General features: G+C 35.1%; 1 protein-coding gene across 1 annotated transcript; it reads left to right on the top strand.

Moving 5' to 3' along the window:
* The first annotated feature begins 343 nt into the window (after positions 1–343).
* SAMHD1 (SAM domain and HD) lies at positions 344–17334 on the top strand. The gene is made up of 9 exons (XM_051214519.1): positions 344–612; positions 649–765; positions 3546–3828; positions 5339–5409; positions 8676–8819; positions 11407–11439; positions 11696–11986; positions 13137–13607; positions 16977–17334. The coding sequence occupies exons 2-9, from the start codon at positions 754–756 to the stop codon at positions 17127–17129; spliced, it is 1458 nt and encodes a 485-aa protein (XP_051067705.1). The 5' UTR covers positions 344–612; positions 649–753; the 3' UTR covers positions 17130–17334.
* The last annotated feature ends 52 nt before the right edge of the window (positions 17335–17386 follow it).

Raw genomic sequence — 17386 nt, 5'->3', positions numbered from 1 at the left:
TCTAGTCTGGCTAGCGATTGCAGTAGATGTTGAGCACGGCGTTCCCACACGTGATATGGTGCGGATGCATGACCGAGCGCCTTTAGCTAGGTGAGTCCATTAAGACCTGTGGTCAGCATCCAATGTCGAAAACTTACAGAGCTATTTATTTTGGAGATTTATTTACCGCTACACTCCCTACAACTTAGTGGCTCTACCAGAAGGAGCTTCATATTCTTAGCAACTGGAAAATAATCTTGATATTTCTGCTTATCAGAGAAGTAACGCGGTCACATACTATGACGAGGAAATTTTAGGACACAGAAGGTAGTTAGACCAAACACCAAAAAGAACAATTAGAATTCTTGGAGGAGAACCGACAATGAGCTTTAAGCTCTTGAAAACCTTGATTTATAATAAAATCTAACGATCGTGCAGAGTTTTGTATACACTGTAATATCAAGATATCATTATTTGGTGTTTTTGTTCATCTTGATTCAAGCTACATGTGTTTCTAATGGTGTTTACCTGCGACACTTGGTTTTTGTAACACGATCCCGAGACCAATTATTAACGCAACGTTAGCAACAGTAGGATTAAAACGACCTTGGTGTGAAAATCACTAAGTAAAAGGTGGTTGTATCAATATGTCTAATTGCGAGATTGCAGTTGGTTCAACGCTAATAAAGTAAAGAGCTTGTTGTCATCCCGTCTGAAGATTTACTCCAACGGTACTTCCAGCAATCTGGTCGAATTGCACTCTACAACAGTAAAATGTCTTCTAAGGTAATGTTAATCTTAATACACAAACTTTACCTTGTTACGTCTATTGTAAATAATTCATCAACCAGTTGAGTTTTAAGTACTGACAGTTCCTCGTTGAAAGGAACCCGTGCTGCCAACTTTGAGGAAATTTTGGGGATTTCCCCAGGTCTGGGGAAATTTTTGGGTTTGCGTCTCATTTCCCCAAAATTTACTATAGTGGCTTCCCCAAAGTGGGCCAAATTTTCCCCAAGATTGGCAGCTTGGAAATATACTCTAATTGAAATATATTACTTAAATTTTATAGGCTTTAGCAAAAATTGTTTGGAATATGTGGAATTTTCGGGGAAGATTAAAACTTTTAGGGAGTTTCCTAGCTAAACAGAGACGTTTTTATATCAATATCTCCATAAAGTTTACTTTAAATTCATTAATTATTTGTAAACGCTGGAAAATTAGGCTTTCTTTAAACAAGAAAAAGAGTGGTGATCAAATATTGACTTATGAGAGGTTTCGGATTGTCGGCGTGCTTACACCGAACAATAGTCGATTCCACAGCATTTTGTGGGAGGTCGCCGTTAACATATGTGCTAAGGAGCTATGTAAAATTTATAGAGGCTGTTTACTCAAACACAACTAGAGCCAATGCTTGCAGCATGCATTCCGAATAATCGATGACTTTACTCAACTCGTTTTACCTGCGGCATAGATTACATGCTCGTCATCAAATCAAGGGGCTAGTATAGCACACAGTAACCAAATATTGTGCTTTATAGTTGAATGACGTAGCTTTTAGAAACACAGAACGTTTATGAAAAACGAAACAATCGACTAAGCGATCCTAAATCTGGATGTACCACCGTATAAGAATAGCAATAGGACTTCGTTATGGGATGCATATTACATATGCTTGGCCACTGGCTACCTTGTTGTGTTATCACTATCATTTCTGATGGTGAGCCATACATTACTGATTCTTAAGATGCCATGGATATTCAGAATTAGACAACGCCTTTGTTCGTAACACCTTTATAACCGAACGATCTCAAACCCAATCACACTGGAAGTCAATAGTGAAGTAGTTCGAGGATATTTTTGGGAAGTATTTGATATTTTGAGAAGTTTGTGATCCAAGCTGACTAGTTGTTACGATAGATACGTAGCACAACTTTCCCATTGATGGTCTGGTGTGGATGCCTGACCAAGTGTTTTTAGCTTGGATGTGTCTAGTAAAACTGAAGTCAACATCGAAGACTCATGGGACTATTTATTTTGAGGATTTATTTACCGCTACAATTCCAGCTGCGAGAAAGTTTGCATACGTTTTTTTGCAAGATTTTTCATGTTTTTATCGGAATTGTTACATTCACAGCACTGTACTGATGGGTCGAAACTTGAGATGGTTAACATTTGTACTACGTATGTATTTGCTTATGATTCGCTAAGTGAGATTAGTTTAAAAGACATTTATGCTCTCCCGTGTTTTTGTTCATGTCATGCACGATCAGCATACATATCATTTAAGAAACTTATTAGGAACTTTATACTCTTGACAATATTTTGATAGTTATTGTTTCCGGTTACCAAAACGTCAGTTGATATATGTTAGTTTTTCATTTACCTTGGAAAACATCCTGGCATAGTTTAGTAAAATGTCAATATTGTCATTTACAGCTTGAAACTCTGTGTTTGAGATTGAAGAAGCAATATTTTGTAGAATGATCGGAAGCGCAAACCAGATAATAAAGTGATCTGTTTTAAACTATGCAAAGCGGTTATATAAAAATGACCTGCGAGTAAGATCTGTATGTGATAATAGAGCGAAGTTCAGTCCTGTAGAATTAGATTTAGCAACAGTCAAATGGTATAGAAAAGATTAGATATAGAAGATGCGATTCCAGATCAAAATAAGAATTTGCGCAATTATTATACAAAATAATAAAATGACTTGAAAACTTAGGATCTACTACCGACTCTGGACCGTCTCATCCTACATAGCCAACTACTGGTTACGATGACAGCACAGGATCTTACCAAGTAGTGTATGACTTTTAACGTGGCTCAATTCGACAGTGACTTTGTTGACTGATATTATATCTTGTTTTTGCCGTCCACATCCTTTTATCAACCTACTCCTTCGCCAGATAACATCATTCATCAAGGTGTGGAGTGGTTAGCAATATGTAATACGTGTCCCAACAACCAAAGTCAATAAAGATTCTCTACATCATTTATAGGTTTGCCATCCTAATTTGGTACGCCGCCCCAAATTTCAACAATACTCACTGGTCCAAATATACACGGGTAATGCTTCGGGAAATGTGTGAGTTTATGCAACAAATCAAAGATCCTACAATGGTTGGTATGCTCCTCTTCCAGTTCTAATATAATTAGACATTCTATTATAATTTTGCTTTCTAAATTAAGCACTATGAACCAAAGAGCTCTGGGTAACAAAGCTTCATGAATACTTGAATCTGTATTGTATAAACATTCAATATGGATCGTATTTTACAGAAATCACCAGTAATTTAATTTAATTCAAGCATACCTTACCAATTACCATCAATAATCCTGAAGGTTAGGTTCTGTGGATTAGCATTTTGCATGAATAATTTATATATGGGAATAGATAATATTAGGGTGTTTCATTAATACAGAAATTAGATTATTTATTCACTACTGATGTGCTGATGGAACTTATAATCTTTAGTTGACTAAGATTTATACAGTACTTATGTAAGAAAATAATGAATTATGACCTAAACCACTCCGTTGCTGAACATTCTAATTTTATAATACAGATTGTTCAAGATGCAGTTCATGGTGTAATAGAGCTGGAGTCACTAGCTGTTCAGTTGATCGATTCTCCTGAATTTCAGCGTCTTCGAGAAATAAAGCAATTAGGTATTGCTTATTTTGTTTTTCCAAGTTGTCAACATTCACGATTTGAACATTCGATTGGTACTTATCATATGGCCAAAAAGCTGCTTGAGACTATTCACAATGATAAAAATTACTCGGGTCCAGCTTTGAGCTCCTCAGAACAGTTAGCCATTAGAATCGCTGCCTTGTGCCATGATTTAGGTGAGTCGACACACGACATAATTTCTGAGTGTTTTAAATTTCCACCAACAATATGATCATTTTGTTACAATAGGCACCGAAAATCCATCACACTAGGTGAGATGATAACGTTCTGAAATGCGAAATGGTGTTTATTGAGGGATACAGGTCTATTCGCTAACCGGCCTTTAAGAACCAATGAGGTTAAACTTATGAAAAGTAGTCAAAACATCTAGTTTGCTTGCCAATAGTCACACTAGACATTTACGCAGAGCACTTCTAAATCAAACTTTTACGGTTAGAAGCAGTCCTACTCATCCGACACTTTTTCCGGTCACTTCAGACACTTAGAAGACTTCGAAAATCCGTTTGACAGGATTATATGAAGGGCTTAAAAGCGAACCGGTAGTTATCGAAGCGAATTCGAGATAAATAAATCTCATAAAAGCAGGTTTTTTAGTTTCCAGTTAATAATTCTGAAATTTAAGACGTTTGACAACATTTTATATTCATTTCAAAAATGATCATTATGAGTCGAAACATGCTACGGGATAGTGGAAATATGAGGAGAACTAGAGATTTGTTTGACTTTTAGTTAAAATTACTCACAGGTCCAACTACCTTGTTTATATTATTTTGGTAAATTTTTTTAGAAGACTTCACCGAAATGTACGAGTTCGTTGCGGTTTATATCATTTACTTTAGAGTTTTTCGAATGTTTTCTTACAGTTTATAAAACTACTCTCAACAATATATACAGCATTCAGTTAGTTAGTCAGTCGTAATCAAAGTGGGACATTACATAACATACATTGATTCAAGGTCCCACACCTTATCGGCTCAGTAGAATGAAATCATCAAGTTGAGTATCAAAGTAGTATCATTAGTAGTATTATCAGTGATGGTGAAAAAGATTAAGGATAATGTTTGCGACATAATTTGACATTTCATTAATGAATAATGAAGCGTTGCAACGAGTAGTTTCTCGTCGTTGTAGCGCTTCAGTTTGTCCGAACGATACAAAAATTAGCTTGTAACACGAGATGGAGGAATAGTGGTACAATGAGTGTAACAATATTAAAGAAGTACCTCTATAACTTAAATAAGCATTGACGTACATTTTCAGATAATTCTATACTATAATCCCATACTGAACAGAAAAGTGACTTTAAAACAGTCATTGAAGCAAATAACACACTTTAGAAATATGAAGTCAAGAAAAAAACTTTTATTGTGAAATCCTATTAGCTGGTGGTACGAACTACAGATCACTTAAATCCAATGTTCACTATTACAGTTGAAAATATCCAGCTTCAGTTGATTCCTCAGAAAAGTTTTTGTGCTGTAATAATAAAATAGGTGTCGGAATTCGTTATATTTCAATGACGATTGTGTTTGTCGCATCTTTTCTTTTTATGGAGATTGATTCATAGTTAGTGAAAACGAATTACTTGAAAATCAAAAACTTTGCAGACAAACGAATAATAACTACAAACCATTGCATAAACTTTTGCTTTTTATTTCAAAACAGGTCATGGACCTTTTTCTCATTTATGGGAAGAGTTCGTCAAAAGGGGCGGGTCAGAATATAGTGAATATAACGTAAGTGAATTAAGTTTGATAATAACTGCAGAAAAATTACCACTGAGAGATCCGTGCTTGATTTTTACACTACTTTTACCTTTCTGAGATTCGTTTTGCTAATTTCATCTCGATACTCTAGTGTATTGCGGTGATTTGAGGTAATTTACATGTTCCAGGTTCTACATAATAAATAACTGACTTATTGGTCTGGTCTTTCAAACTATTTAGTTTGAAAAATCAGCTAACTACAGAGGAGTGTAAGTAAATCTGATAGACCTGTGACGTATTATCAAGACATTGAGAAAATTGTTTAGGTTTCTAGTCCTTATTGCCAAACTTATTCTTTACTAATTCTTAAGATTTTAATTTAGACTACCTTAGAGGCTTTCATTTTACTAACGTAGAAGTGCTTTCGTAAGAAGCCAAAGGATTTGAAACGAAACAACTTCAGTTCGTGTAATGTATTCTGAGTATGTTGACTTATTGAAACCACCCAACTGATAATTATGCTTTCTAGAAATCAATAATTCAAGATCACTGTTAATTTGAACAAATGTTGATTAAAATCGTACCGAAATATTTACTGTTGATGTTAGTCTGAGCTTTTCCTAAATATGATTCATGCCTAGTGTTTTACGTCTATTATTCACTATAGCATCGTTTATTTGGAAAACTTGTCATTCCACAGATATCTAATGCTAACATTAGTCATTTAGATGCGAAAATAAGTCAGGGTCATCCATATATCAGACCATCAAGTTTGTTTATAAAACTGATGATTGTAAAAGACATATATCAAACACCTAATCTTAAAAAGAAATGACCACGTGATTTAGTATCCAACGTACTTAATTACGACTTAATTACTTACTGCGCCTGTTAGTCCTAATGGAGCATAGGCCGCCGACCAGCATTCTCCAACCCGCTCTGTCCTGGGCCTTCCTTTCCAGTTATATCCAATTTTTGTTCATTTTTCTCATATCTGTCTCCATTTACCGGCGTAATGTGTTCTTTAGTCTTCATCTTTTACTTTGGCCTTGAGGATTCCATGTGGGGGCTTGCCATGTGACGCATTTGGGTGCTTTCCTCAATGTGTGTTCTATCCACTTCCAGCGCTTCTTTCTAACCTCTTCCTCCGCTGGGATCTGGTTTGTTCTTCCCCACAGTTGGTTGTTGCTAACAGTGTCCGGCCAACGGATCTGAAGTATTTTGCATAGACAACTGTTAATAAACACCTGTATGTTCTGGATGATGGCTTTCGTTGTTCTCCAGGTTTCCGCCCAATACAGTAGAACTGTCTTGACATTTGTATTGAAAATCCTGACCTTGGTGTTGGTTGACAGTTGCTTTGAGTTCCAGATGTTCTTCAGTTGTAAATATGTTGCTCTTGCTTTATCGATTCTCACCTTCACATCTTCATCAGATCCACCGTGTTCATCAATTATGCTGCCCAAATATGTAAAGGTTTTTACATCTTCCAAATCTTCTCCGTCAATTGTGACTGGATTGGTGCATGCTGTATTGTATCGGAGAATCTTGCTTTTCCCTTTGTGTATATTGAAACCTACTGCTGCTGAGGCTGCTGCTACACTGGTCGTTTTCTCTTGCATTTGTTGTTGCGTTTGGGATAGAAAGCCCAGATCATCTGGGAAGTCTAGATCGTCCAACTGCATCCTAGATGTCCATTGTATCCCGTGTTTCCCTTCAGATGTTGACGTCTTGATGATCCAGTCGATCACCAGGAGGAAGAGAAAGGGTGAGAGTAAGCAACCTTGCCTAACACCGGTCTTCACTTCGAACGACTTTGTCAACTGTCCTCCATGAACGATTTTGCAGTGTAATCCATCATATGAACTCTGTATGATATTGACTATCTTCTGAGGCACGCCGTAGTGTCGAAGAAGCTTCCATAGTAATGTTCTGTCCACGCTATCAAATGCTTTTTCGTAGTGAATGAAGTTGATGTGGAGTGATGAATTCCATTCAATTGATTATTCCACAATCATCCGTAGAGTTGCGATTTGGTCTGTACACGATCGATCCGTACGGAATTCAGCCTGTTGGTCCCGAAGTTGGGCATCTACGGAGTCCTTTATTCTATTTAACAATACCCTGTTGAAGACTTTTCCTGGTATTGAGAGAAGAGTGATGCCTCTGTAGTTATCACACTTGCTGAGATCGCCTTTCCTTGATATTTTGATCAGAAGTCCTTCTTTCCAGTCCTTTGGTACTTGTTCTTCATCCCAAATCTTGCTGAAGTGAATGTGGAGTATCCTTGCAGTTACTGCTACATCTGCTTTCAGTGCCTCTGCTGGAATGTTGTCTGGTCTTGCAGCTTTGTCGCTATTTATCTAGTGGCTATGCTGATCTCTTCAGTTGTTGGTGGGCCAACATTGATTGGGAGGTCCGTGGGCGCTTCTTTTATGTTGGGTGGGTTCAGTGGAGCTGGTCGATTCAAGAGTTCTTCGAAGTGTTTTACCCACGTGTGGCGTAAAATCTGTACTTAAAAAAATAAACACTTGGTACACTTAACATTGTAATTTTCACTCTGTGATGACATTAAATCTTTACAAGCAATTTTAAACATCCTCAGAATCATATAAATGTATTTCTACTCTAAATTTTTTGTAATGAAAAGCAAAAGTCATCGAAATAAGTTTCTCCAAAACCCGAATAGATATTTGTCGATTCTGACTGGCTAAGTAATGAGCAGTCAGTCATCTCAAGCCAACCGAAATATGAGACGTTTGATGTTATCACCACTACTACTTCAAATGAATTGCAGCTGTAAGTCCGTAAAATGATAGTGACAATAAGAAATGCAGGTGGGATTTCTTTCAAATTAATTTAAGGCCAAATACTGACGAACGAACTCGGCGAGGGTGGTGTTGTGTAGATGGCACATAGCGGTGATTGGTTGACGTCCTAAATGGCTGGATAGATAGATATGTATGACTTGTAATACATATTCACCCTATCCCCTGCACTTACCGTAACATAATATATGATAATAATACATACTTTGTTCGTCTGTTCAGTGTTCTCATTAGATCACTGGTTGTTTTGTGGCTAGTTGGTACATTGTGATGACTATAATGCCAAACAAATAATATACTCCTACCGCAATGGGATCGGTATTTACCTAGATCAAGCGAACATTGAAAAGGCATTGACGCATATGTGAGATTCTGTACATACTTTAAAAATGTCGCAGTTTTAACCCTACCCTATACATATTAATTCAGGTTAACTTCTCCAGTTTTTTTTATTTCGCATCTGTATAGCATGAAACAATTAGTGGGCATGTACTTTATCAAATTATTTGTTCAAAACCTACCCTACAAAGTGAATTAAATAATCTTGGCGTTGATATGAATCTCATACGCAGTCTGATACTAGGTGATACTAGTACTGTATTATCACAACAGGTAATGCCTTAGAAATCATTCTGAATAATTTATTTAATATACTCAATTAGTCGTGATGCAATATCTTGTAGACTTCGTTATAAATTATAATGTTTCTTTAATTAGATAAATTTCATTTAGCCTGAAGATAGTATCTATGATGACAACAATTTACTCTAAGAAACCATTGAAAGGTTATAAGAATTGACTGTTCTTGGAATCGAATCCAATGATTTTAGGTTTTATATAAATTAGGTTAAACGTTAACTACTAAATTGAAGTTTACTTTCATCTTAGTGATGATTACTCTTTGGAACTAGCTAGCTTACTCCTGCATCAACTTCGATAAGAACATTTTGTCTATGTCAAGTTGTGTTGACCATAGCCAATACGAAGCCCTATATGAACCTTTCATGCCAGGTGAAACTTGTTAGCATAATGTTGAGTAAACTGATTATGCTATTCGCATGAGCTAATGATTCTCTTGTACTTGATTACCCGATGATTACGAATTCCAAATACAATACGCTCGTTTGTGCTAATCTAGTTCTGTCTGGCTTCAATCGCACTGTCAAGGTAATTCCTAGTTAGTACAATAATCCGAATACTTCTAGTTATCGTACTGATGTTCCTCGTAAGATTCAAACCCGCACTACCGATTGTCAGAGAGGTTATCAGTGTCGTACTAGAATTGTGATTGACCACTTACAGGACTGAGATTTTTATGATAATTGACTACCGAGTCGTAACTGTCATCCTTTAATTGACAGACGTAGATCTGACAAAAATCACTAGTTTCCCCGAGATGGCAGATACGACTTAATGATAGGTGAAAAGTGGTACGATATCTAATCTCAAGATTTATTGCAAATTTCCTCCTCCAACCTACTATCAGAACAGTACATGTGATCTCGAGACACTTAAAGTAGGAGTCACATCCCAACCTGGTTGATAGAATTCTATCAACAATAAACAGACTAGTAACGACATTAGTTTCCACCCTGAAATCAGATACTGGATATATATATATATATATATATATATATATATATATATATATATATATATATATAGTGGCTGGTACTATGTCAAGCCCACATGGGCCATCTAGCTCATGGACAGACCAATTTATTCATTTTGACCTTGGCGGTTATTCCCTTGACTTTTTTTATATGATCGTATACATGTTAATTGCTCATTCTATTTATTACGTGTCTGTAATTTACTTTTGTCTGAATATAAATGTTGAGTCACACTTGGTCAAAGCAAGTTGGCTCACTCGTTTTCTCTGCTCCACTTCGTTTATCTGATTGTCTGTTCAGATCAACGAGTGTATGAAATATACTTATTCAAAAATTCATTCTCATATTTGACTTATTTAATACCGTTATTCACTAACGCTATTTCGATCGATAATTATGTACGAATTATCTGAGATGTATATTTCTATGACAATGGGCACACGATTTAACTTACTTACTTACTTACTTACTTACACCTGTTACTCCTCGTGAAGGAGCATAGGTCGCTCACCAGCATTCTCCATCCAACCCTGTCCTGGGCAATCCTTTCCAGCTCCTTCCAGCTGTAATTCATCCTTTTCATATCTGCTTCTATTATCCGACGTAATGTGTTCTTTGGCCTTCCTCTTTTCTGCTTCCCTTCAGGATTCCAAGTTAGAGCTTGCCTCGTGATGCAGTTTGACGATTTGCGTAATGTATGTCCTATCCATTTCCATCGTCTTTTCCTAATTTCCTCTTCAGCTGGAAGTTGGTTTGTTCTCTCCCACAGAAGGCTATTGCTGATGGTATCCGGCCAATGGATGTTGAGTATCTTGCGCAGACAGCTATTTATAAATACTTGTACTTTCTTGATTGTGGTTGTTGTAGTTCTCCAAGTTTCAGCTCCATACAGTAGAATTGCCTTGACGTTCGTCTTGAAGATTCTCACTTTGATATTGGTTGAAAGTTGTTTTGAGTTCCATATGTTCTTCAATTGTAGGAATGCGGCCCTTGCTTTGCCAATCCTCGCCTTTACGTCTGCATCTGAACCTCCATGTCTATCGACGATGCTTCCCAGATATGTGAAGGATTCTACATCTTCCAGAGTTTCGCCATCAAGGGTGATTGGATTGCTGTTCTCCGCTTTGAATTTGAGGACCTTGGTTTTCCCTTTGTGTATGCTGAGGCCTACTGATGCAGAGACTCCTGCTACATTGGCTGTCTTTATCTGAATCTGTTCACGTGTACGTGATAGGAGGGCTAGGTCATCTGCGAAGTCCAGATCGTCTAATTGGTTCTGAGCTGTCCATTGTATTCCGTGTTTTCCTTCAGATGTCGAGGTCTTCATAATCCAGTCGACCACCAGAAGAAAGAGGAATGGAGAGAGTAAACAGCCTTGTCTGACTCCGGTCACACGATTTAACTGGAGTCATATATATATATATATATATATATATATATATATATATATATATATATATATATATATATATATATATATACAACCAGAATAATCGTTTCATGTTTTTTCATAATTATCACTTTAGAAATAACTATCTGGATTTAATATGTTGTATTCCATTTTCTCTAATTTGAACTTTTCACAGGATTCATTGAAGAATAAATCATTTATTTATGAGGTAAGTTATTTTTAAGTTTTAGAAACATCTTTAAAAGCTGTAATAAAGTTTGTCATCCTATTATGTTAACATCATTTCAAAGATGCTTCTGAATACAATATAAGTGTGGTCATGCGATACTTACGATTGAATGATCTGAACTTTCTTATTATTATGAACAAATATTGAATTAGTAGGTTTTGGCGAATTACAATTTTAAATTAGTTATTAGTACTTATTATGATTATTAAATTTTACTTTGTCTTAATAAATTCAGATTCTCTCCAATAGTTTAAATGGTATGGATGTTGACAAATGGGATTATCTACTCCGAGATTGTCTGCATTCTGGTTTGGGAGCTAGTGGGACTAGTGTGGATATTGATAGATTTTTAAGATTTTACCGACCATTTCTACATACTGATAAAGACAAAGGTGACGAGAATGAATCAAAATGTTGGCATTTATCATTTAGAGATACAGAATTGGAAAATTTGCTTCGAACATTCAGTTTACGACAGCATCTTCATCAAAAAGTTTATCAACATAAAACAGTGACAGCTATTTCTGTAAGTTAGTCTGCTTCTCTGTTATTTCAGATACTAAAAAAGGATTATTATTTCGTCTTTCAAATACATGCAGTCTTTTTAATGGTTTAAACCAGTGTAGGAAAGAAGGGCAGTGGTGTGTGCATACTAAATACTCCACTGTTCTCATCATAGATGAAATGGTGAAAATACAGCATAAGACATTATTTTACCATTCAACAAACCCAAACCAATGTTGATTTAGGATGATGCTACTAAGTTTGGGATTTTTTATACACATAGTTCCCTTTATCATTTTAAAAAGAGCAAAAACAAAGACTCTAGCAGAATAGCATGAATTCATTTTATTTCGTAGGTTCTCGTCAGCTGCTTACAACCTGTGATATTTAAAAATCATAATTGCAATTATGCAATCTAAGTTTGGGATTTTGAAACTCTTAGAAATGCTAGAATTATTAACTAGTTTAAAATTTGTCTAAATTAGAAGTAATGTCGACTCAGTGTGAGTGAATAGTTTCTGGGATTCACCAAAACCGTGATGAGGTTTTTAAAAAATACTTTGGACTTTATTTTGCTCTGACAACAGTTCAAAAGATAGATTCAGTATTGTTTAATTGTATAGATCCAACATCCCACTTACTGAATAGTTTCATTTATCTATATACAATGTTTTTTTTTAATTTGAAATTCAGAGTAGTTCTGTATTTCAATGAGTTCCTTTTTTAATACTTGTGGTTTTGAAAAACTTTTTATTGGGAGGTGATCTACATAGCTAAATCATTTTACTTTAAATCAGAAACCTCTTTATAGCCTTCCTTTGCCCACGTACACGATTAGGCATTAATATTTTGCAAAACTCCTCTCACAGTGAAATTAAAAATATACTGAGATAATTATGACTTTGTGAACGAGTGGCTTAATAAAATTAATCATAAATCTGCTACATTTCAGTGCGTTGTTCAAACTATGATAAGGAAAGCTGAATATTACTGAATGGTATCGAAGTACATCATTCGAAGACATATTCACTCATATGGAACTTATTTGTTGAGTTCAGAGTATGCAAACATTAAATTTTTAAAAGGTTTCAAGAAATTGTAAACTCACCATCTCAGACATTCCAAACTTTGGATTCCTATATTCGACTATTGTTTTATTCTCCTTTTTATAGGCTATGATTATTGATGCTCTTGAATTAATAGAACCTGTACTTAATCTTCGATCCATTAGCATGAACGCATTAAAATATCAGAATCCAGATAGTTTGAATGATTTTGTTAAACTCCATGATTCACTTTTGTGGGATGTTTTTTATGGACGAGGATCATTATCAAGAGTTACTTCGGAAAATTTTCTTCCTCGAATTCAACAGGCACAGTCTCTAATACGTCGTATTTTAAATCGAGATCTGTATACCTATATTGATAGTGTATATGAAATGACATACTATGCACCAATTGGTGAAAATAACAGTCACCCACATTCTTTCAATCCCAAAAAGCTCCCTAATTTAATCAATGAAGTAGCAACTGAATCATTAACATTACGATCGATGGGGTTAGGACTAGGTCCTAGAAAAAGTCTATGCTATGAACCAATTTCATCTCATTACAGGACATTCGGGGTGACGTCAAATAATAAAGTTAGTTACATTTTATAGTAATTTGTGTATCATACCTTAATTATTGGACCTTTTTAGTTCACTGAGTCTTGTGGATAGATATAATCCTGTACTTGTGCACATTAGTGATCGATCCATAATTTGTTTGTTTAACAGCATTTCACAAATATTTGATAATATATTTTCACCTACTATAATAACATTACACCACCAGACTATACACCGTCATATGACCATGTTTTTTAGGTTTTGAAAAGTCAAAGTTGTGAAGTTTTGTTTAGGTCTGAGACGTCATCAACCTCATGAAACGACAAGCACCATCTTACTAGTTTCGTATTAATAAAACGGTAAGCACAAAACCTAATTATATATATATATATATATATATATATATATATATATATATATATATGCAAGTACTATGTAATCATATCTCAACTAACTTAAAATATGCATAAAATTAAACTTGAAATTTTCTTACTCCGACGCAATGAATGACTGATGTCACATAGACTGTTCAGTCTGGTGACTTTGGGTCCAATGAGCTCGTCACCGACCAAGAACTCCTTGACGATCAAAAAGATGAATGACGTTAACATGTCGGTGAAAGTGAACGGTGGATGGTTAATAATTGCATATAGACAGGTATGTATGAAGCGTAATACAGATTTTACTCAGCCCTTCGTAACTGTCGTAACTTTATATACGTTGATCCATCCCTATATCGTGTTCTCAATCGGAGTTGGTGTAACTTGTGAGAGATAAGTCTTACGCCTGGGTATCTAGTATAGTGCATGACAATCCTGTACATTACAGAATCGTTCGTCCTAGGAAAATAAATCACATCAGCCTTCCTAGGACATTCCAAAAACACGTCAAACAAGTTCTAACTTCAGTCTCTATTGTTAGTAACAATAAGAAGTGACTTATCCTTCTGTTTGACGATCTCAAAATGGATAATCACATTTGTATTGACATTTCCAGAACATAAACTTAAAAATATTTAACAAATATTTTATCTTATGTATTCGATACTTGTCAAATACTAATCTCTATGTTACCAGTCCACTTATGTCTTAATTCACTGATGAATCTAAATTATGCTAATTAAAATAAAGTTATTAAAAAATTACAGACCAATTATATCTTTCTGAGACCCATTTTAAAGACATTTATCTTCACAATAGTTCATATATCAGGAATTAGTTCGAACAGCAGGCAGTACGGCATAAATTTTTGCATTGATTCATCTCTATTAATTTCCTATCTTCCTCAAAATCGTTGGTTAATTTTCATTGTTTGATCTTATCTATACCTTTCAAGCTGCTTTTCTCACATTTTTTTCCATAATTAAATTATATAACGGATAGCATGGAATATTTTTCCTCTCTCTTCCTCAAGTATACTACGATAACACGTTATATCAGATCCAGGATTTCCGACCCAGAATAGAGAACCAGAGTATAGATTAGATAATACTTTGTTCAGCACAGTTACAAAGCAGTTGTTCTCAGTGAAAGGAGGGGAAATCACTTATTTAATAGTTTGTGGGCTAAGTGACTAAATATATTTACGTTCACTACTACATAATTAAAATTAGTTCCTCTGCTTCACATGTCGCCTTGGAAATTCCCCTTATTGTTGTTCTGCTGGGAATAACAGTATTTCGGACTGATACAAATTCATCCGAGACCCCTACATTGATGATAAATGAATCGAGAAATCTAAATGTTATTTTTACCTTCCCTATTCTGTTTTATTTTATCGGTGTGGAAAATGAATGAGTCAGTAGAACTGTTCAGTAGTGTTTGACCACTTTGTAAATACCAACGTTTTACCCTGAACTTGTTATTGGAGCTCTGGTTTTGATATCTTTCCAAGTCTTCTAATGGATGATCTACTTTGTTCTGATCAATCAAGATGATAAATCTCTCTTCTAAAAACTTCTGCAAATTATCTCGTCATTTTTTCATTAATTTGATCCATTTTAATTTATTTACTGATGATAATCTAGTACAACAATCCAATTATCATATCTGTTAATCATACTTAGGAAAGTATCTTTCTCTGAAAATGACCTTACGAGTGGATAAAAAAAGCGGATAGTAATTAAGCTTGATTCACGTGATGAGTGGCTACACTATATTGTCTATAATTTACATAGACATTTTGTCAGTTAGGTGTCTTAACAATGGATAACTCGTGATCTCATTAGCTAAATCTAATTCACTCAATACCTCGCTAAGAAACTTATTAGTTGGATTTTACCTTTCATTCATTGACGTATTTATCTACCAAATTGTATAGTATTCATTATTGGGACTCATGATGTCTTTTATAGCTTAGGATGTTGTTTATTTAAATTCGGAAGTCTCGTGAGAGTTTTAAGAAATATTACCAGCCTCTAAAAAGAAATGAGCTGTTTTTGCAGTCGACTTCTTGCAAATCACTACAAAACTATATCTAGGTGCGTGGACATTATCTCACGTGCAATAAGTTGTTTTTTCTCAATTTTCCACACATTTCGGCCCATTTTGTTTTTGGTTTATGCTTCTAACCTCGTGTATTGCCATCTCAGATATCTTGTCTTTATTCTGGTGGCCACAATGTTTCGTACGTAGCATACACGGAACTAAGTAGTTCATATATTTTGGACGCAAATACGCGCTCAAATAATTGCCACATGGTACTGTTTTCAAGTATAATTTATTTTCTTATGTACGGACAGAGAAAACATTCCAAAGAATCCATTCTTACTGAAATATTCAGGAGACTTCCTCAGGACTCTGGGATCCGAGATATAGATGATCTATTGGTAACAGAATCTAGGTTCTCTTCAAACAGTACTCTCAAATCTCCCAGATTTTACTTTTATACACGTTCAGGGAATACTTTTACCTACAGCGAACCGGTAAGTATAAATATTTATTATGATATTTCAGTGCTTACCCAAAAACTGAGAATTGTCCACGTAATATGCACTCGTCAATTGATTAGTGGTCTTTTATAAAACGTTATTTGAGATTCTAAAGCTTACCAGGGTTATCTGAAATATATTGAATATAAAGCAAGCTATGAAGCATTACATATGAGGTCCTTCCCGTTGAGCAAGTAAATTTTCAGTTTTATTAAACAAAATCCTGAATTATCAGACAGAACTTTAATAATAAATTCAGTCTTGCTGGATATTGTCTACAACTTAAGGACATATATCTATAACTCAATGAGATATCTATATAAGGATACATTATCCATAAGATTTACAACAAACGCTCAAGGGAAATCTCAAATGTTGATCAGATACTGATTGGTTGCTCTATGATACAAACTATTCATAAGAGTTGAGAATCGAATGCTTCATAATACACTGCGTTTATTTTGGAATTTTAGTTACGTGTTATACGAGCATACCGTCTTTATTGGCGCAGGACTAATTCTCCTTTAAAATCTGCGATATACTGCCCTGTTACATGCTTAACGGAAGCATTTAACCAATGGCATCAAGAGATGATTGAAGATAGACATGGTGCAGAAAGTGATTAGTCTGTTAATTGGAAATAGATACTACGAGAGTGACAGAACAACAAAACCACATTGTTTTACACACTTATTCACTATAATTCATTTATTTTGATTGTTGCCAAAATTATGGTTACAATAGTTATTATTCATATTACGTTGCTTCACAAAGTGTTAAATTTGTAAATAGTTGAACTGAACTCCGAAATACACTTTACGAAAAGCCAAACTCTGTTCTTGAAAATACAGCAATGGTTAATGCAGTCGATTCTAGTTACTAT

The sequence above is a fragment of the Schistosoma haematobium genome, chromosome 2 (assembly GCF_000699445.3).
Source record: "Schistosoma haematobium chromosome 2, whole genome shotgun sequence".
Lineage (NCBI taxonomy): Eukaryota > Metazoa > Platyhelminthes > Trematoda > Strigeidida > Schistosomatidae > Schistosoma > Schistosoma haematobium.
The sequence above is the reverse complement of the archived record's forward strand: the minus strand, read 5'-3'. Positions and strand labels throughout refer to the sequence as shown.